The sequence below is a fragment of the Strigops habroptila genome, chromosome 5, assembly GCF_004027225.2.
Source record: "Strigops habroptila isolate Jane chromosome 5, bStrHab1.2.pri, whole genome shotgun sequence".
Classification (NCBI taxonomy): domain Eukaryota; kingdom Metazoa; phylum Chordata; class Aves; order Psittaciformes; family Psittacidae; genus Strigops; species Strigops habroptila.
The window spans coordinates 26,860,667-26,880,752 of NC_044281.2; the positions used below are offsets into that span (position 1 = coordinate 26,860,667).

The window sequence follows — 20,086 nt, forward strand, 5'->3', positions numbered from 1 at the left end:
AGGGGGAAAGAAAAGTAAATTTAGCCATCTAGGCCTTAAAAAAAAAAAATCAGATTCTTGAAACACAATACTCTTATTTGTCCAGCTAATATTCTAATAGATACTGAAAAATTAAACCATGTAAGAACTGGCTCATGAAAAATAAGGACTCAGCTTCTTGAAGATCAAACTCTTAAGCTTGCTATGTTCAGTGTAAACACTATTAATTCAAGTGACAGATATTTACATAAAGGCCTATCTGGCAATATTTTAATACAAATAAAGTCACTAAATATCACCGCATGTATACAGTTTTGTTATTTAAAATTACTGACTTATTATTGGAATAGCAAAATTACACAAGCTTGAACTTCAGTGATTCCTTAGCATGAAACTGGCTGCAGCTGGAAAGCAGATTTGCAGAAAAGGACCTGAGGGTTCTGGTATACAAGGTCACTATAAGCCTTTGTAGTAATGAAGGTCAGTAGCATCCCAGGCTGCATAAGGAAATGTGTCTCCAGCATGAAGACATAGTCATACAGGATTGAGACCAGTGAAGGGCCACAAAGATGATCCAAGGAAATGGAATACTGTCATATGGGGAGGGTTGAAAAAGCTGGGACTGTTGTGCCTGGAAAACAGAAGGCTCGGCATCTTATGAAGATGTATACATACCTGATGAAGCCTCCTTTAAGAGTAAAGAAAGCAGCCAGACTCCTCTCAGTGATACCCAATGACAGGACAAGAAGAAATTACATCAGCTGAAATACATGGAATTCCAATCAAACATAATTAAAAAAACCCCCACATTTTACTGGGAGGGTGATCAAAAACCAGAACAGGTTGCCCAGAAAGACTGTGGAATCTCTATCCTTCATGATATTCAAAACCCTACTGGACACAATTCTGGCAACCTGGTCTAGGTAACCCTCCTGGAAGCAGGAGGGCTGGACTAAAAAAAAATCTCTTGAGGTCCCTTCCAATCTCAACAATTCAGAGATTCTGCATCAAGACTGCTGAAATAAAGTTATGTGTTGAAATATAAGCTGACTAGTAAAGTACTGAGAAAAAACACAAACAGAAGACAATGGCTTGTTTCCAGAATTGCATGTAGAAAACAGATGTGATTTATGCCACAAATTATTAATTTTTAATTTTTTAGATGTTTCCCAGAAATTTTGACATTACTGAAATCTTTTACAAGGTCTAACACTTAAGAAAATTCATCCCATTATAACTTCTCACTTCATCAAGGTTATGTATCATGTTTAATAAGAATTTCTGTATAATACCAAGGAGTAAAAAGAGTAACCAAAAATTTCCCCAGAACTTGATTTGCCAATTATTATAGAAGAAAACTTTTTTTTTTTTGCTATTTTATCTGAAACTCATTCACAGAATTTCTCATGCAATTAATTTGCAACAATTAATTTTGTCCATTAAGCCAACACAATCTACTGGCATTAATAGAAACTTCATTGCATTGTTTTGTCTGCAGAAAACAGGATACTTCCATATTGCCTACCTAGTGATTATGTACAACTAATGAAAACCATTATAATCCAGTGTTGCTTCATCAATATCATAAACAAAAACAGAGGAATTATCTTTATTTATGATTATAATCTAGCTGAAGAATACTAGAAAGTTTTATTGAGGAGTTTTACAATCTTCCTCAATAACTTAGTAAATTGGAAGAGTTATTCAGGTAGCCTTTTACAAATTTTATCTTCATGTAACTTGTGAACTTGAGCTCTCTGAGCATGTCAGATCAAAAATGGAAACGTTGAGCTAAGAGATGGATAGCACAGAAAGTATGCATATAATTTATACAGGTATGTCCCACTATATCCAACTTTTTTAATAATTCAAGATAGATAACACCTAAACAATTGCTTGCTGTATCTTAAGGGACAGATGTCTACCAAAACACATAGAAAACATGCAATTATACCTAATCTCTTTGTCCTAGACAGCTAAGTGCATACTAACACATGGAGGATAATTATCTAATTCCCTCCTCCACCCCCTTGCAGCTTGTTTCTTTTGCTTTTTGCCTCATAGTAATCACATCACTGTTGTTGCTGGATTTCAGTGATAATTAATGCCATCTATACCTAACAAAGGCCCTCTATCTTACTGCTATTCAATTGCCTGGAGAGGCCATGCATTGTACTGCATACCCACCTGGCTTCAACTGTAGCATGCTATTATGAAAGCAATGAATCTTAGCTATGGACATATTCCCATGGAACTTTGCAGAGCAATGAAGAAAATTAAAGTTCATTGCCACAAAACAGACTTCCTTCTGCAAATTGCTCTTCAATTAAACCAACAATGGTGTGCACTCAGTTATCTATTACAAACACAGTAAAGATAAAATTAACCCTTACTTATGACTGAAAAACTTATTTAATGCTGTAACAGTTTAAAGGGTGCTGACAGAGTCTTTATAAACCATACATTTTGTCATTTGCTGAGAATCAGCAGTAGGAACAGCTTAAGTTATATTTCTGTTATAATAGCAAAACCCAAGTGGTTTGAAAAAACTACTTGAGACATTTGTTCACATATTTAACCTGAATTTTCTTTATATTGGAAAATGGCACCTATCACTCTGTTTGACTACTGAGCAATTAAAACCAAGATTTGTTTTTAGGAATTAACTCTATTTTTCCCTCTTTTTGTTTAGGAGAAGTGGGGAGAACAAATCCAACTGGATTTACTTCCGCCTCAGACAAGGTTTATCAGCTCACAGAAAAGGCCAGAAAATTAAAATCAACAGAAATAAAAAAATAAAATCAAAACTGACAAGCAGTCTGGCTCTGCAGAGTACCATGGGGGATTTGGATACTCTGTATGAGACTGCCTGTCTTATTTTCTAAGAATTCTCATTATGGAGGTAATAATACTGTTTTAATCTAATTGCCAAGATACAGACTATTCTAATATCAGCAACGGTAAATATAATCTAACAACATATCCTTGAACCAGATCCCAGAATTTAAAGTCAGATTCTTCATCTGTATTCATGCATCATAAAAAAAGTATATATTTTAACTCAAATGTCTACTTAAAAGTATGAAGGAATCCTCCTGTTGCATTATACCCATTAGTGTGGTTTAATGAGTATAGTAATACAAAGAAGAGTTTTATAAACATAATTATAATACTTCTGCATGAGTAAATTTCACTATAAGTAGGAAGGGTTAACACAAAGCTTAGTGCTATTTAAGTCCTACTTACTTAATTCCTCAAATATGAAGACTGAAATGCTATATACAATCTGTACACACTCAAAATATTGTAAATGCAATACTTAGAGCATAGGAGCCTGACCTGCAAAATGATACAGCATAGCTCTAAAACTGTTTACTGGAGCAGAAACCCAAATTGTTTTAAAACTGCAAGACATACATATACATGTAAAATAAAAATAGAGTCACAACTCTTAAAAAAAAAAACCCAAACCCTACAACCAAAAAAACCCCTACAACCTGAAGCTTATAATAAAATTTGTTAGAATATTGGGGAAGGGGGGGTAGGGAGGATAATCAAATCATTGAACTATCTCCAAGAACAGTATTTCTGATCATCTTAGACAGATCTTAATTTCTTTCTACATCAGGCCAATGCGATTCACTCAAATTCAGATGTAGCAGCATTGAATTTTTTGATTTACAACTGAAATTTCAATTGCTTTTTCCCTTAAGGGCTGTGAAACTGAGAAAGAGTCATCAAAATGTTCTGCAGATTAGTCCAGGTGATGTGGAAAAGCTGGCTGATTTGTAATGAAAATATGACACTGGTATCTAAAAATACTTGATTTTTGGTGTTCACACAGACTTATTGAAGTACTCAGTTAAACATCGTATCTCAGACCTATCTGTAAAAGGACTAACATAGCCTAAACAAATGAGAAAGATGTGAATTCTCTTGGGCAGTGACAGCCTGGATCTGTAATAGATTTAAATAAATAATCCTCATCAGTCTTGTATTATTTCTATAGATCATTTTGCTGCACCAAATCAAATGTCTTTCACAAGATAAAGCAGCAGCAGTATCAAACAAGCAGCAAAGCCAAACATCCCAAGAGAACCTGCTAATGACACTTTCTCTCCTTGTGCTGTCACACAGCAAATTCCTCAGAGAATTTGCTTCCAATGCATCCTTCCTCACATATTCCCATACAGTGGCAAAAACCAGTGTGAATTCTCCAGAACAAGAAACCAGATTTTTCATTTTATCTTGTTTTGCTAAGCTATTTCTTGTATAGCATCTCTGAAATCTGTGTTTCAAGCTAATACTGCTACTAAATAAGTAGAATCATAGAATCACTTAGGTTGGAAAAGACATTTCAGATCAAGTCCAACCATTAAAGTAGGTAACAAAGACTTCTTTCACCCCAAAAGACAAGGCCAAAAAACTGAATGGAAAGGCAGCACAGGAGGCACATGAAGCTCCAGAAAACTCCATTCCAGGAGGGAATGACAACCCTTTCTAAAAGTCATCCACATACAGAATGGAACACAAGAATGCAATTAACGAGTCATGAAGTGAGAGTGCATTTCTATGCAGTCAAATATGTGTGTGGATACTTATATATGTAAATTTAACAGAAGCCAGACAAAAGAATGAACAATGATGCACTACTCAGAATGTCAAGAAGTTAAGTTGCAGACATGACAAAGGAACTTAACAATTAAAGATGTTTTCTGTTTTCATATGAAATTATTTGATTAATTTTTGGTATCAACTTTGTGGTTCACTGATAAAGAAACACTACCTCAATAAACCATATCCTAGAACAGAACTGTAAATACAATTAATCTGATTAAGTAAAACTGTATTTTAAAATTCATTATCCTATACTCTTCAGGGATTAATTAACAATGCAATCCCAAATGGGCCAAGCTCTCACACTACCACAGAGTAGAGCATGATCAGTGTCAATCAAACCTTAGTCTGTGGTGGCTAAAAGTACATCTTTGTGCTCTCTTTCTTACCACAGCATTAATGAGAGAGGTATGGAGATGAGGATATGTAGGGTATATTCTGATAGTTTTAGAAACTTGGAAAGCTTTAAGGAAAGTCTAGAATAGACATATCTTAAATGCACAAAGCTCATTTTGAACAATTAGTTTAGAAATCAAGCTAAGAATCAAAATAAGGGCATTTTCTTTATGGTATACTTAAGAAAAACTTGGTAGTTTTATGTTGGGTCACTATTTAGGTTCCCTGGATATCAGATCTAGAAAAAAGAATTTATAAAATCACGATGCAAAAGGAGCAAGTATGTCTGAAATCTTCTCAGAAATACAAAGATACATAGAACATAGAAAAGCAGAGTTCTCTGTACCTTTAACTTTTTTATTTTCCATATATAAAAAGAAATAAAGCTGTCAGATTAAGAAGGCAACAGTTGAGAATAAGCTCAAGGCTCAGCATGAACCTATATGTCTGTGTACACAGATGTATAAATCTTCCTATTCACAGTGCTACTGTTATTCTTAGATCCAGCTGTTTTACAGTCATTGCCAGATGGCACCTTTATGTATAATTCTAATCAAGTATAATATGTGACACAGTAAATTGGAAAAAATTGCTATTTAGAAATAACTACACTGGTGCCTCTGTAAACGCAAACTTCAAAAAACTGATATGAAAACCACATGTGAGTAGAACATCTAATGCAAGTTGTGACAGTTTTCATGTTTTCACCTTGCCAGTGATAGGCTCTATTATTTCTACACTGATGCCAGTTCTTATTGAAGGGACTCCAGTAATCGCAAACTTCAAGACACAGGGCAGTAATAAGTGGTCATTAGAAATCAGTTTCTTTGGCAAAGAAAAATAAATAATAAATCTGTGCCTGAAAAGCACAGGTTATGTCTATGGTTCCATATTAGATTGTATTATACCCCAGGAGATAAAACAGAACTAGAGCAGAAAAAGATATTCACATCATAAACAATTTCCATGACACTGCCATTACAAGAAGCAGAAAACGGGAGCCCCGGGTTACCAGTTGAGTGGGAAACTGAGTTCTCTGCTAGTTTTTTTACTGACCATGCCTAAAGATGGTCACGGCAAGCAAATATTATTCTCTACTCTACTTGAGTCACTAATTCAGTACGATATACAGAGGTCAGGATGACAAATGGAAAGGAAATAGGTATTTCATCCTTAATGCTCATGTAAACAACATTCAGAGAAGTACTTCTATATGTATTTGTTAAAACACCTTTTATATGCAGAAAAATAAACAGAAGTGGACACAGGAATGAGGAAGGTTGTGAAAACTACTTATAAAAAAGCGTGGAAAAGTTAAAAGGTATTGGCAGACACCAAGCTCTCTATTCTACTGCAGGACATTCAGCAGACTCAAGAGAACCATCTCAGGAGTGCACATCAAGTCAGATTTTCCTCTTAAGAATGAAGGATAATTCCATTACTTCCTCACCTTGAAACTTGAATTATGAAAAATTTTAGAGGAAATATGAAGTGGGAAAGAACCATCATTAGTATATATGATTGTATTCTGTATTAAAGTAGATCACTTTCTTAATCAAAACTCTTCTAACTGCTTACGACTTCTTTGAATGTTCTGCTTTTATTCCAACTAAAAATGGAAGACAGATGTTAGAGTGAACAAATGTCTAAAAAATAAGATTGTAATTATTTGATTATTTGTTATTTAAATACTAAAATAATTATTAAGGTGATATTTATAATATCTCTTTGTCAAATATTTTGCATTTAACTGCCATTTCCAGTATTGAAAAATACCATTGTCCAAGAAAACAGTATTTTATGGATGAGATTCTACAAATAAAGGAAGGAAAGAGCCTAGTCCTTAGTAATAAGTGAAACATTTCCTACCAGGATGTGACAGGATTTAATTGTCAGGGATGCCAAGATAGTAATTTCTCTGCTAAATGAATTCTCTGCTGAAATCTTCCATAAGTTACTACCATGCATCTCTGAGAGCGTACATATTCATTTTAAAGAAAAATGTTCTACATACATCTTGTGGTGCTAGGAGACAAGGATTCAAGCTGGTGGCTTGTAAAAAGTAGAAGCACTGAATAAACAATAGAATAATCTTAATGAAGGGTATTGCAAAACTCCCTATAATTTTCAAAATTAGTAACCTTCATTCTTTCCACCAAGAATTTTTGCCATTTTAACTCACCTTTTAATAAAGGTTCTAAGTACTGCTTCTTACTAATAAAAGTCAATTGAGATTGAAGTACTGAGTCACATCTGTGCCCATATTTTGTAATTAAGTATGGTGCAGATATCTGAGATCCCTAAGTTTGTGCCAGAATCAGAATTAGTACAGTCATATTGTATAGCAACACAAAGCTGCTTAATTAGCTCTGCTGAGATGTAGGACTAACTGGTATCAAGAATACTATGTTGATGAAGTTTTTACCCCAGAACTCTCCAAATAGCATTGCACATGAAATGGTATGTCCAGTGCAATTAATTTCCATGCTACCCACTTCCTCACTCTAACAGACACTCTCCCAGACTGGGAGCATGGAAATAGTCTTAGTTTATCCTCCTCTCTCAGCTGTAACAACATCCATTTTGCCTCCAGTCACCTTCCTTATACCATGAATACAGCAGAGGGAGCAACAGACAGTATCTTCAGTATGAGCATTATTGACTTGCTCAGTGCCTTCCACTGGAATTAATGACACACGTCTTGGCCTGACAAAACTCAGTGGTGTTTCCACTCTTTCCCCTTCCTTCACTGTAAGAAAGTGGTGGTGTTATCTCCATCTTTCTTGATGTCCCTTATGATTGCAGTCATGTAGGATTCCTTTGTGGACATACCTGTCATTGCATCTGCAAATCTCCTGACAGATTAAGAGTTTTGGAGAATAGATCACTGGCATCTCATTTGAGACAAACAGTTACACTAGTACTCTAAAGTTTTGGATTGAAAACATATTTTTATCACTCTATATGTAAGATCAAATGAGAGTTAAGCGTCCATGGCACAGGGAGAACACAACAGCTATAGAATGCATTGTCAAGGGAAAGCACACAATGGCAGATGTCACTATCTGTCTGGTATGAGGACTAAATGTTGTTTGTCTCCACTGTTCCTGGCCAACCTGTAGTCTCTGCTGTTTCACTTGTTTGGTTGAGAATACCATAAGCTTTCCTCTCACCCTGCCTTCATTATTTCCTGTTTGACCAAATTCTAAAAATAATTATATTTATTCATCATTGATTTGGGGATCTTAAACAGACTGACATATAACTACATTTGATTATACGTTGCTGAAATGGATGTCAGGTCAAATGCTACTACAGAATAAAGCAGAATTTTTCACTTCAGGGATCTATCTGGGCAGTTTCTATGCTGAATTAAACTAGTAATTAGTATTTACTAGGAAAAAAAGAAAAAAACAAAACAAAACACAACAAAGACATGTGTGGGATAAAAGTAGGGCATGAGAGGAGGAGGAGAAAATAAAGGAAAAGTGCGCAAGTTGAATATAGTAACTTGAGGTTGCTGAATTTAAACTGGTGCTGCAAGTTAAATGTTGGCTGAAAACCCACAAAAACCTACAGTTAAAACACTTTTCTATCCCTATTGATAGAGCAGACAATAAACTGGTAGCAGTACATGGATTAGGTGGCCCACAAGAAGTTTAAGAACTCCAGATAAATCCCCCATGCTGTCAGTTTTGTTCTCCTTGAGGAAAACATCAAAGGCTTCTACAATGCAGTGCCTAAAAATCATTATACAATCCATTAGTTTCACAAAAGACAACTGCCCCAACAAATAGCTGTATTTTGTTGGTCCGAAATTGAAATAAAAATGGAAGCAGGTTTTATTCTACTTGAGATTTTTGACCTGGATATGTTGGCCGTCCAGAAGCTTTGCCATTGTGCTTTAAGAAGTTTTTAAAAAGATCTCCAGAAAAGCACCACCTTATGTGCTTCAGTGGTGACATACTGAAGAAAAATTTTCCAAAACCAGTGAGAACATTCACTGCAATGCTAAGAAGGAAAAAATAATCTCTTCACTTCAAGAGAGCTCAAACAGAACTTGAATTTTCCCACCACTTTGCTCCTCTCCACAAAGAAAATCATCTCTACCTTAACTATTTGTGTTATGCTTAACACATCTAGGCTACAGTGATATGGCTTAAAACTCACATGATACAGAGACGACATCCATGTATTCAAGAATCCCTTTTGCTGGTGCTACCATCTACCTAAATGTCAGTATGCACAGATGTCAACAGTGAAATATCTGATTTTCTGACTCACATAGGGATTGGTTTAGAACATAACCACTACCATTACAGACAGCTAGGCTGGCTCAATCCAACATACTATCTTAACCATTGCACTAATGGCAAGCCTAAAACCAGTCTGAAGAGAAGCAGCAAATATGTAGCTTTAAAATGCTATTGATACTTCAGAATATCATCCTCCCAAAATAACTGGAATCAATAGAATAACATTCTATTGAGTCCCTTTTCTTAGAGTCTTCTTTGTTAGGCTACCCATTTGCTCATTATGCCGCTGACAGTCTCCAGCTTGATATGAAAACAAGTGTGAAGTATGAATAATATCAAAGAGAGAACATTCCAAGTTACACTGGTTTGTGTTAAACCATCACATATCTCAAAAGGTAAGGAAGAAAGTTTCTATTGCCTGGTCAAAACTACTACACTACATGATAAAGTTAGTGTAAATCTAAAAAAATAAATAAAATCAGTGAGATGCTTTGCAGATTTTTACTGACTTACCTTATCTTGGGAGAAATCTATCAAACCCAGGAGTTGGAAATCTGAACAGATATGCGATACAATGCTCACAGTGTCTAATTGCATTCAGAGTTTTTCAGAAGTGTTCTTGTCAGTCTCCTAAGACACTTTTTTCCTCCTGCAAACATTCTTCCCCTGTATTACTTATCTTAGTCTTGAATTTTAAAGATTCCGCATATGCACAATGAACACAAAAACAGTAATTTTGCACCAGTAGCTATATTCTCAACACACAAAAGTAGCATTTCTCTCCATTCTACAGATCCAATGACTATATTCAATCCATTTTATAGATTTTTCCCATTCTTGAGTTATTTGGTAGACCATGCATTATTATAAAATTCTTCGCACTCAGGTGATGACACCAAGTACTGATTTAATGTAGATGAATGGAGCAATTTAAAGATGTATAATTGCTGCAGGAAAGGAGGGAAAGGAAAATGTACTAGAATACTCACTTTGATGAATCTATGAAGTATATTACAAGAGCACCAATACTAAGAGCGAAGACTAAGACAACCTACAAAGGAAAAAAAGAGAGTCATTATTTAATAGTGTTAAAGTGAAACATTTCTTTTACACTAAAAACAAAGGGAAAATATATACTAAACTTTTTTTTTCCCCAGCTGTCATTTTCTTTAGAAAGCTACTCCTACTTGAATTTCAAATGCTGTATATTACCATAAAATGCTGTCTTGCATTGAAAAAGAGACACAAACAAGTTTAATCCTAACTCAGGGAAACCCAGTATACAATTACGCCCTAGATCCTGACCTTTTCTAAACTATATTATTTTATTTCAAACGGCAAGCAGTCTTACTACATGGCATTCAAAACAAACCACAGCTTTATCGGACCTACCCTTTAGAACTGCAGTAAGTTCCTGCTCATTGGTACATAAACCAAGAGTGATGACGGATTAGACTGAATTACCATTTATATGGTTGTGAAATCCACAAGTGCAAGGCTCTGTAAAATTACATATTTAGTCTGCACTCCTGTCCATGGAGACTACAGTTAACTTTCAAACAAGTTAAAACAGTAGCTTGATGCAGCATGTCCCGACACAATGAATACACGCCCTGGGCACCTTGCAGTCCCAGCATTACCGCCCATTGAATCCAGTTTTCAAACCAAATAATTTTGTTAGGTCTGGCATCCAACTCTCGTTAGCAAGGTAGAACTTGCTTTTCTGGCTAGTGCAGCAGAAGCTGGACTAATGACATCTCCGTCTATCTCTAATTTCTTTTTTCTGAACATAAAGCCAAAACAATTATTTGTTCTACTGGCTCCCAAAGATTCTCCAACACTGTGGGAAGATTTAGTTTCACATCCTATCCAAAGGAGGTCTGCATCTACACAGGACAGCATAACTGAAATTTCTGCACTCAATTTTTGGCTTGAGGAATCATGAAGTACACAACAGTTTCTGTACCCATTGTAACTTAGCTTTCTGCTAAACTCGCTCTAGGTTTCTCGCTCTTCCTAATTCTCTCGCTCTTCTCTTGCTAATCCTCGCTCTAGGTTTCTCTCTCTTGAACAATGCCATAATTTGGAATTTGGTAATTTGGAATTTGAAAACATGAACCCAATAAGCTGTTTTTTGTGTCTTAAAATGCAATTGTGCTGGAAGAAATCAGAAGAGGTTCCTGTCTGATGCACTGAGGATGGGAAACAGATGGAAAATTATGTCTCCTGCAACTCATCTGATCTGCTGGTCCACAGAATCAAAGCAAAATGTCCCTTAGTCTTCTGGAAGGCATGTCTCAAGTAGCTGCTTATAAGTAACGACCCTTAAAATAAACCCAGAGAATTGATCACTTATGATTGGGTTAACCAGGGTACTAAGGGGACATGCAGCTGCTCAAACTGCCAGTTAAAACATTAAATTTTAGATGTTATCGAAACAACAGCATGTGTGAAATAAACTAGTGGTGCCATTCCAGTTCTGAAATTAGCAGATTTATTAATCTGTATGAATACCATAACTAACGCATACTACCACTATTGCTATCGCATACTATACTATAACTATCGCATACTACCACAATAGACCACTATTGCTGCTTTTCTCGACACTCTCAACTGTTCAAGCAACAGATGAGCAGTAAAAAGAAAAAAAAAAAAAATCTTCACTCAATACGGGCTTTAGACCTTTTTCTGAAGCTGCTGTATTAGGAAGGAGCCTGACAGTTATAGTTCAAGGGAATGTGCAATGTGTTAATTCTAAGTAGACTTACTGAAACAATAATGTGGAAGTTTCTCTACTTTCAGCTATCACTCAATGCTGTAATGGCAGTACCTGAAGCAAGGTATAATTATAATTATATAACCAAACTCTGAAGCTTTGCAGGGCCAAAATCAAACATGCACAGGTTTTCCAATAAAAGAAACCAATTTATTTTTTAATATTATTCTTAATGTAATCACTAGAACTTGTTAAAAGAAAATGTATTCAACTGAAAGTTTAAATTAATTTTTCATTCCTTTTAGATCTTGCTGACCAGAAGTTTTTGCTTTGTGAAATGTCTGAGAAAGAGTATTTTCCTGAGTACAAGCATCCATTGTCTTATCTGATGTATTATCATCCAAATAAGTGAGATCTGTCAGTCAGACTGTCAGGACTGAAGCATGAAATTCTTCAAATAACAGTTTTACTACCCAAGTATAAGATAATGCTAACATCTAGAGTTTGAATCTTCTTTCACTAAACTACATTATTGATCAGATGTGTACAGGTGGTGCAAGGTGAAAGCTATTAAATCTATATCAACTGTTGAGAGTCTCATCATCTCATAACAAATTCATGTGGTGAACTAGAACTTGTGAATTATCACCTGGCATTATACTCAAATTATGATTAGTAGTCATCCCAAGGCCTGTTTTTCTCTGAATTAAGTTACTAGGAATTTAATTGATTGTGCACACCCCGCCCCATTCATTGCAGCATTCCAAGCCACAAACAACCACAGTTTGAATCTGAATCAAATCTGCTCCACTGCCTAGCTCTAGATGTATTTATTATCAATACATTTCAAGTGTAGTCTTTATATATATTTAAAAAAAAAAAAAAAAAAGTTGGACAAGGTGCTGAGGATTCTGGGAATACAGAGCTTATGTTTTTGGTGAAAATTCTGATTTGACCCAAACCAGTTTTAAACACAGCTATTCAATCTTGCACAGTTTAAAGCCAAATATTAATGGTTCTTTTTTACCCTACATTCCGTGGAATCATCTACATATTGAACTAAAGAATGCTGAAATGACCATTTAATGCTGAAAATGAAATCTGAGAAACTAAACTTGTAATCTGTTTGGGACTCTATGACACTCTTTCAAATTTTGTGAAGTACACAAGTAAAGCTAGACTTTATTTTCCATTTCACATGACAAGTCTAAGGTTACAGCATCTAGGAGTCTTCTAGAACAAAAACAAGCATAACTGTAAATCAGCCTTGCATTTTAGTTATACCCAATCCCTTAATCATCAGCATGCTTGTGCTGCTTAAATAATGTTACATAGACTTTGGGTAAGATCTTCCAAGACGCTTATGGAATTATAATGTTCTATGACAATTCATATAACTACCACTAAAATGCAAATATTTAAATTTTGCTAGAAGCTCCAGATTCCCATGCTACACCAAAGAGTGAGATAGGTATGCAAAACTATACCATTCCCCCACTATAATAAATATCTGATTTTAAATCAAGGCTTTATTTCCTCTTCTATTGCCCCAAAACACATATCTAACATCACAAGTCATAACGTCTCCAAAAATCACAGAAAGGGCACCAGAAGAGAATAGAATCCTAAACTCAATTTTTATCCTGCTTGCAGAGAAACCTATTTTTCCTTTGCTAAGGGACAGAGGTATTGAGCTGAACTTGAATACATTAAGTGTGCGGAAAAAGCAAGGCCTGAAACAATCAGGTTAGAGCAAAATTTTAAAATGAAAACTAACACCCTTCCATGCTATATAAACACATTTGATAGAATCTCAGATGCAAGTTATTCACTGTATTACTGTCTAAAAAAGCTGAATACATCTTGATTATTCAGACCCAGGGGGACAATCAATTATTCCAGATTCAGATTAGAGTCCTTGCTAGATTGTCATGGGAGTTAACATCTATTTTGTGGAACTGACTATGCTAGAAGAGATATGAACATAGACTGATACTCCAAAGTCACAGCGACTAGAACCTAAGAGATGAAAAAAACATATATGGATGTGAATTACTGCCTTTTTTGTTAATCAGGCCATGGAGAGAAGCTGGCTTGCTCTGTTTATTATTCCAATGCATTTGGCACAACATTGCAATTGCTACACATCTATTATAATTTCTCTTCGTCTGGAAGGAAAGAATCTTTTAATTCATAATAACCTATTGTTTGTTTAAGATTGAGAAATGTGAAGTCATATGCTAACAGCTATGCTGACTAAGCACTTAGTATCAAGTTAAAAATAAACTCCAATCTGATTAAAGGAAAGAGGGGGGGAAACCATGGAATAGTTGCTGCATATTCTTAAATCTTTCCAAAAATACAAAAAAAACCCACCAAAAAAAACAAAAACCACAACCCATACCCAGCCACAGATTTCAACAGAAGTGTACAATGCTTTCTTGAGGCAGGAGTCCGAGAAATTGCATATAAAAGCTACTTCAAGAACACTGTAAAAACATTTTGCTCTCCACTGCTGGCAAGATGCTCCAGATGAGCTTTGACTGCTCTGTTGCAGTCAAACTTTATGTACCCATACTGAGGACAGAAAAAAAAAGGAGGGGGAAGGGGGGGGGGGGGGGGGAACACCACGGAAATTTTAATAAGCATATGGCAACATAACAAAACTGCAGGGAAAGTATAGGCATTGAGAAAATGCTCTCAGAAATAAGCCATCCTAACCACAAAGGGCATAAGACCACCTCCCGGGACCGGGCTTATGTAGCCAAACGCTGCCCATGAAAGCCCAAGAGGTGGCGCTGTTTCCCCTAACATGACACTGAGGTGCTCTCCGGCCGGGGCTGAGAACACCCGGACGCGGGAAAGGCTGTTCCCGTCAGAGGGGGGAGCTACAGTTAACACATCCTCAACGAGCAATGCGAGGACTCTAGAGCAGGAACTTCAATCTCTGGTTATTCTGTAATGTCTGAACGAAACAGAACTCGCTGAAGTTTCAAAGGCAAATTTTGGCAAAATTGGACTATCTAAACATCATTAATGCAAAATAGCACAGATCTCAAGAGGTAAAGCCAGAAATAAAAAAGGAATAAGTTTCTATTGCTATTTTCCTCTCAACTATTAAAATAAGAAGTACACAGTGAAAAGAAAAAACTTTCAGGAATTCCTTAACCCCTAACACTTCACAGCACCAGGGAGCCCTTATACTGTTATCTGATGACAATCCGTTATGTACCACTCTTCAGAAATGTCTGTCCGAAACTCTTAACTATTCTAAGGTTAAATTTTTCAACCCTAAGGCTACTGTACTTAGACTATATTAAGTTGTTCATTATTAATATTTTCAGAATTTAAATTAATTTTAATTTCTACATCCATACAGCAAATTCTGTTAATGACCTACTCAGGTTTTTCATGTGATGCTTTAAAATAAAGCTCTATTAACTTTTATATTTCAGATTAATTAAGAAGAATACAAATTATTTCTTATGACATAAAGCTACATCCTCAAGGATCCACTAATTTCAGAACACTAAAGTTTGCATTAGTAAGATGTCAAAAGCCTGAGGTTTTGACTGACTCTGAATGAAAATTTACATAGTTTAAATATTAAAAAAAACCCAACACCTTCTTTAAACCCTAAAAATGGAAATAAATCTTATTTCTTTTATAGACAAACAGAATTTAGTTGTCTGGACTTCTTAGGAATGAAAACCTGCATTTCTGAGGACACACCAGCTGCAAGTTACATTTCAGAAGTAGGAATTTCTTAATCCTTGCTTGGCAATCCCGCCATTAATTTGCAGACTCTAGGATATGCACCAGCATCTGTGCAATTACTGTGGTTTAACAAAAGCAAGACTTGCTCAAGTCTAGACCACAGAAGAGCCAAAATGGCTTACTTAAATTGATGCCTCATTAACTGATACCCTATATGCAAACAACAAAATTCCAGCATTCCATGTAGGCAAAGCCATAAGTGGTAAGAAATTATGCACTACAGCTGATATAAACAGCTGAGCAATTAATACCTCTTAGGTTACTATAAATACAAATATTTACTATAACGCAACATAGATTCTTGCTCTAAAACTGGAGTTCTACACTGGGTTTTTTGGTGGCACTTCATTCAGGTATTTTTATTAACATTACCTTTGGACATATTGCAGTGACCTAAAGGAGCTGTATGACCTTAAACTATACAATTCATTAGTTGATCCAACAAAATGGTCTTCAGAACATTGTGATTTGTCAAGACAAATATAATATTACAAATACTTTCATAGCAATCAAGAGTAAGTTTCTGCTTAGAGACTTCTTTCCCACTATACCCTGCCTGATACCAAGGAGTAAAGCAGGAGTGAGGATGTCTAAAATCCATCAGCAGGAGCTAGAACCATACTCTGGATGGAGCTGTGTACACACTTTTCTCTGGGCTTAAAAACATTGTCCTGTCTCCAGTCTTTCTACCTCTGCTTCTTTACCTGGTCTCTCCCAGGCCAATGTATAAATACTAAACCGATGAAGGCAAAGGTACAAAAGATCCACCACCTATTCTATGAGGTCACAGATTCCGAGGGGCTCTTCGAAGGTCACTCTATCTCCTACAGGTTTACAAGATCACAGAATCATAGAATAGTTAGGGTTGGAAAGTACCTTAACACCATCTAGTTCCAACCCCCTGCCATGGGCAGGGACACCTCACACTAGACCATGTCACCCAAGACTCCATCCAACCTGGCTTTGAATCATTTCTTACTGATTAAATGTTTTCTTAGCATTTTCCAGAATACCTGTATACAATGCCAGCTTCTCTCTGAAGAAACCTATCTAACCATGCGCCACTAGTCATGAGCTGCCTTACAAGACCAAACCAGGAAATGCAAGCAAATGAGGCCTGAAGTGGGTGAATAGGAGGAGAAAGATAAAGTGATTAAATAATAAAGAGGCAAAATAAGATTCTATCTTGTTCCTACCAGTAATAAATAATAAATGAAATTTTTAAACAAGGATTCTAAGAAACTGGGATTTTTTTTTTGTTTATCTTTTATTCAGAAATATAGGGAAACAGATTTTACAGTTAATATATTCCCTATATAAGAGGCATGCGTGATGGAACATAATACTGTGAAGAAGCAGCAGTGATGTATGTATCGGTTCTCATGCAAGCACAGGCAAAGAACAAATTCTACAGTCAGTACCTGCTGTTAACAACAGGATACATGCTAATAGGTATGAATCTTAAGGGTTGTGTCTGCTGGGTAGCAAAAAAATGGTCTTGGTCTTATTGATCCTGCCATTTTGCACACAGAGAGGCAGGTGGTGCTAGGGAGACTTAAAATAATCAACAAACCCTCGCACAGAACCACATTTCTACTATTTCTGCCACACTTTGAATGTCAGCTAGGATTTAACATCCAATTCTAGAAGGAACTAAGCATGTCCAAGCTAGACAGTGAGCAACCCCACCTTTCAGGGAAGTCAGAAAGCTTCAAGTGCACACAACTCTGAAAAGCCTTCACCAGCTTAGTTTTGACCCTGAAGCAATTAAATTACTAAATCCAAACTTTGCAACTTCAATAGCCACATTAAAGAAATTATCAGAAATCCAGACTTGAAAATGTTTGCACGCAAGATATTTCCTTTCAATTACATTTTCTACTTTTTGATTTGTTCACCTTTATTACACAATAAGGAGTCAACTAAAAAGTTAACTGGCTATTAAATTCTATAGTAACTAAATCAGTCACCCACATGCGTTAAAAAGAGTACGGAAAACTTTGGCACCTTTACAAGACTCTGCTATATAATTTTTCCCCTTTGGCAAAGCTCATATAGACTTACTATTTACCAAGAAAAGTTAAAGTTTATCCAAAAGAGGAGGTACAAGGGAGTGAGAAATGACTATCTGATAAACCAATAGGCAGTAAAGTCTCAGTGAACTTCTCTAGGAAAATTCATAGCACAGAGTTCATTTTAAAAATGAAAGGCAGCATTAAAGTAGGTCAGCATGAGCTCCAGATGATGATCATGAGTAATTAGAAGACTTGGTTATTGTCCCTAGTTCTGCCACTCACATGGTGTGTGACATAAAGAATGTTACTTTACCTCTCTTGGCTTCCAGTTCTCTCTCTTGCTTTCATTTGGCAAGGATACTGCATGTCAACTCATTAGGGCAACAGCTATCTTTCATTACAGGTGTTTGCAATGGATCTAGCACAGCTGAAACCTCTACTGCTGCCTCAAAAATAGTATTAAGCCACATATTCAGTTCCCATACATTGAACTTAGGCATCAGAAGAGTAATTTGAGTGTTACCTCGAAGGTACAGGTAAGATGCATGGTGAAGGCCTGAATCATTGTGAGCTTACCTAACTATATAACCTCAGTAAGTAGTTAACGTAACAGGTCACTGGAGTAGAATATGTGACATCTCTTAATAAAACTGAGCAGAATGAGCAAATTCAGCCTCTCTGCTATTACCTGCATATGATTCTCTCTCCAATAAGAGAATCAACTCCCTTACGTGCACTTTAAAGGGCTACCTCTAATTTGGACAGACTGCTTGAAATTAAGAAGAGTCTTTCTTATTAAAGGGATATTTTGATTTTGTGGGATCAAAATTCAGGAACCATCGGAGTAGACATCAAACTCAGGAATATGAAAAATCAAAGCAGAAAATAAACCAAAGAAAATTAGTATCTTAATGCATTTTTGTTTTCCACATATTTCCAATCTCATTTTAAAAAAAGAAGTATCTTTGCTATATTCTTTTCTGTACATGCTTCTAATACATGTTAATATTTCAGCTCTATTTTTCTTTATATGAAGTGGTATTTTTGCCCTCGACTTCCCACTGACATATTGACAATAAAATGAAAATTTCTTTTCAATCAATAAATTTGAAAAGACTGAGATTTTCTAATTAGTGAAAAAATACAAGACAAAAAGTACCATCTGTTAATGGTGCTCTGTAGCTTGAAGTTAATTAGGTTTGCTGGGAGAGTGCCTGAAAATATGACCAACTGAAGTGCATGCAACTTTTCCAATTCAGTATTTAATTTCATTAGTCAAAATAAATAGCAGTACTTTCTATCACAATGTGCTCTCTTTCACAGCTCTAGAGCATGGTCTCCCTGTCATATAAACACAGCAGGAGAGTAGCACTCAATGCTGGTTGATTAATTACAGTCCCATCCCCAGTGCTAGGCCTGGGGAAAGCCTCTGCTTACCGTGTCATGCCCTGAAATGCAGTATATGGTAATTAATTTTTTGTTTCTCTGTTCCTATGTTTCAGTTGTGACAGAAGGCTTTTTATCTCCAGATGAAGAATTGAAACTAAATAACTTCAGATGTAACTCTTTGTTATAGTAATACCTCATCCCACCCCCAGATAAAGAACGTGATAGAGGTAAGTGAGATAAAGAAGCAAGCAAAGACTCTTGCACTTTCTTGTATATTGCCTACACAAAAAAATTTCAACCTCTGCAGGAAACATGCTGAAAAGCACAAAAGTGCACTAACTTACGGAAAGAATAAAAGAGACAAGATATTGCCCCAAAATAATAACCAAAATATGAATAATTAAATTAGAAGATAATCTAACTACAATAGCTCAACATCAGGGAAATTAATCACCTGCAAAAAAGAGGAAATCAGGTAAGGTCTATACCAATAAAAAGTAATCATTTGCCAACAGTTAATCCACTCCTGTATCTGGAATGCCATAATGCAGAACTAGAAATTAATAAACTGTAAAGAAAATATATATACTGGCAAATGCTGAAGCACCTCTCCTATGAAGACAGCCTGAGGGAGTTGGGCTTGGCCAGTCTGGAGAAGAGAAGGCTCCAGGAAGACCTTACAACAGTCTTCCAATACCTGAAGGGGGCCTACAAGAAAGCTGGAGAGGGACTTTTCACAAGGGCACGTAGTGACAGGACAAGGGGGAATGGCTTTAAACTGAAAGAGGGTAGATTTAGATTAGACATTAGGAAAAAATTCTTTACTACGAGGGTGGTGAGACCCTGGAATAGGTCACCCAGAGAAGCTGTGGCTGCCCCATGAATGCACCCATGAACGCACCCATGGAAGCGTTCATGGCCAGGTTGGATGGGGCTTT

The 20,086-nt window shown here is 36.1% G+C and overlaps 1 protein-coding gene across 29 annotated transcripts in view; it reads right to left on the reverse strand.

Annotated features, from left to right (window-relative positions):
* KCNMA1 (potassium calcium-activated channel subfamily M alpha 1) overlaps positions 1-20,086 on the reverse strand; it is a 511,087-nt gene that overhangs the window by 259,205 nt on the left and 231,796 nt on the right. For all 29 annotated transcript variants that reach the window (XR_003991383.1, XR_003991382.1, XM_030485710.1 and 26 more), the window contains one exon: positions 10,238-10,299. Coding sequence is in view for 27 of the 29 variants with exons in the window: in XM_030485710.1 (XP_030341570.1) it covers positions 10,238-10,299 (62 nt within the window). In the remaining 2 variants the exon portion in view is untranslated. The remainder of the gene's footprint in view (positions 1-10,237; positions 10,300-20,086) is intronic.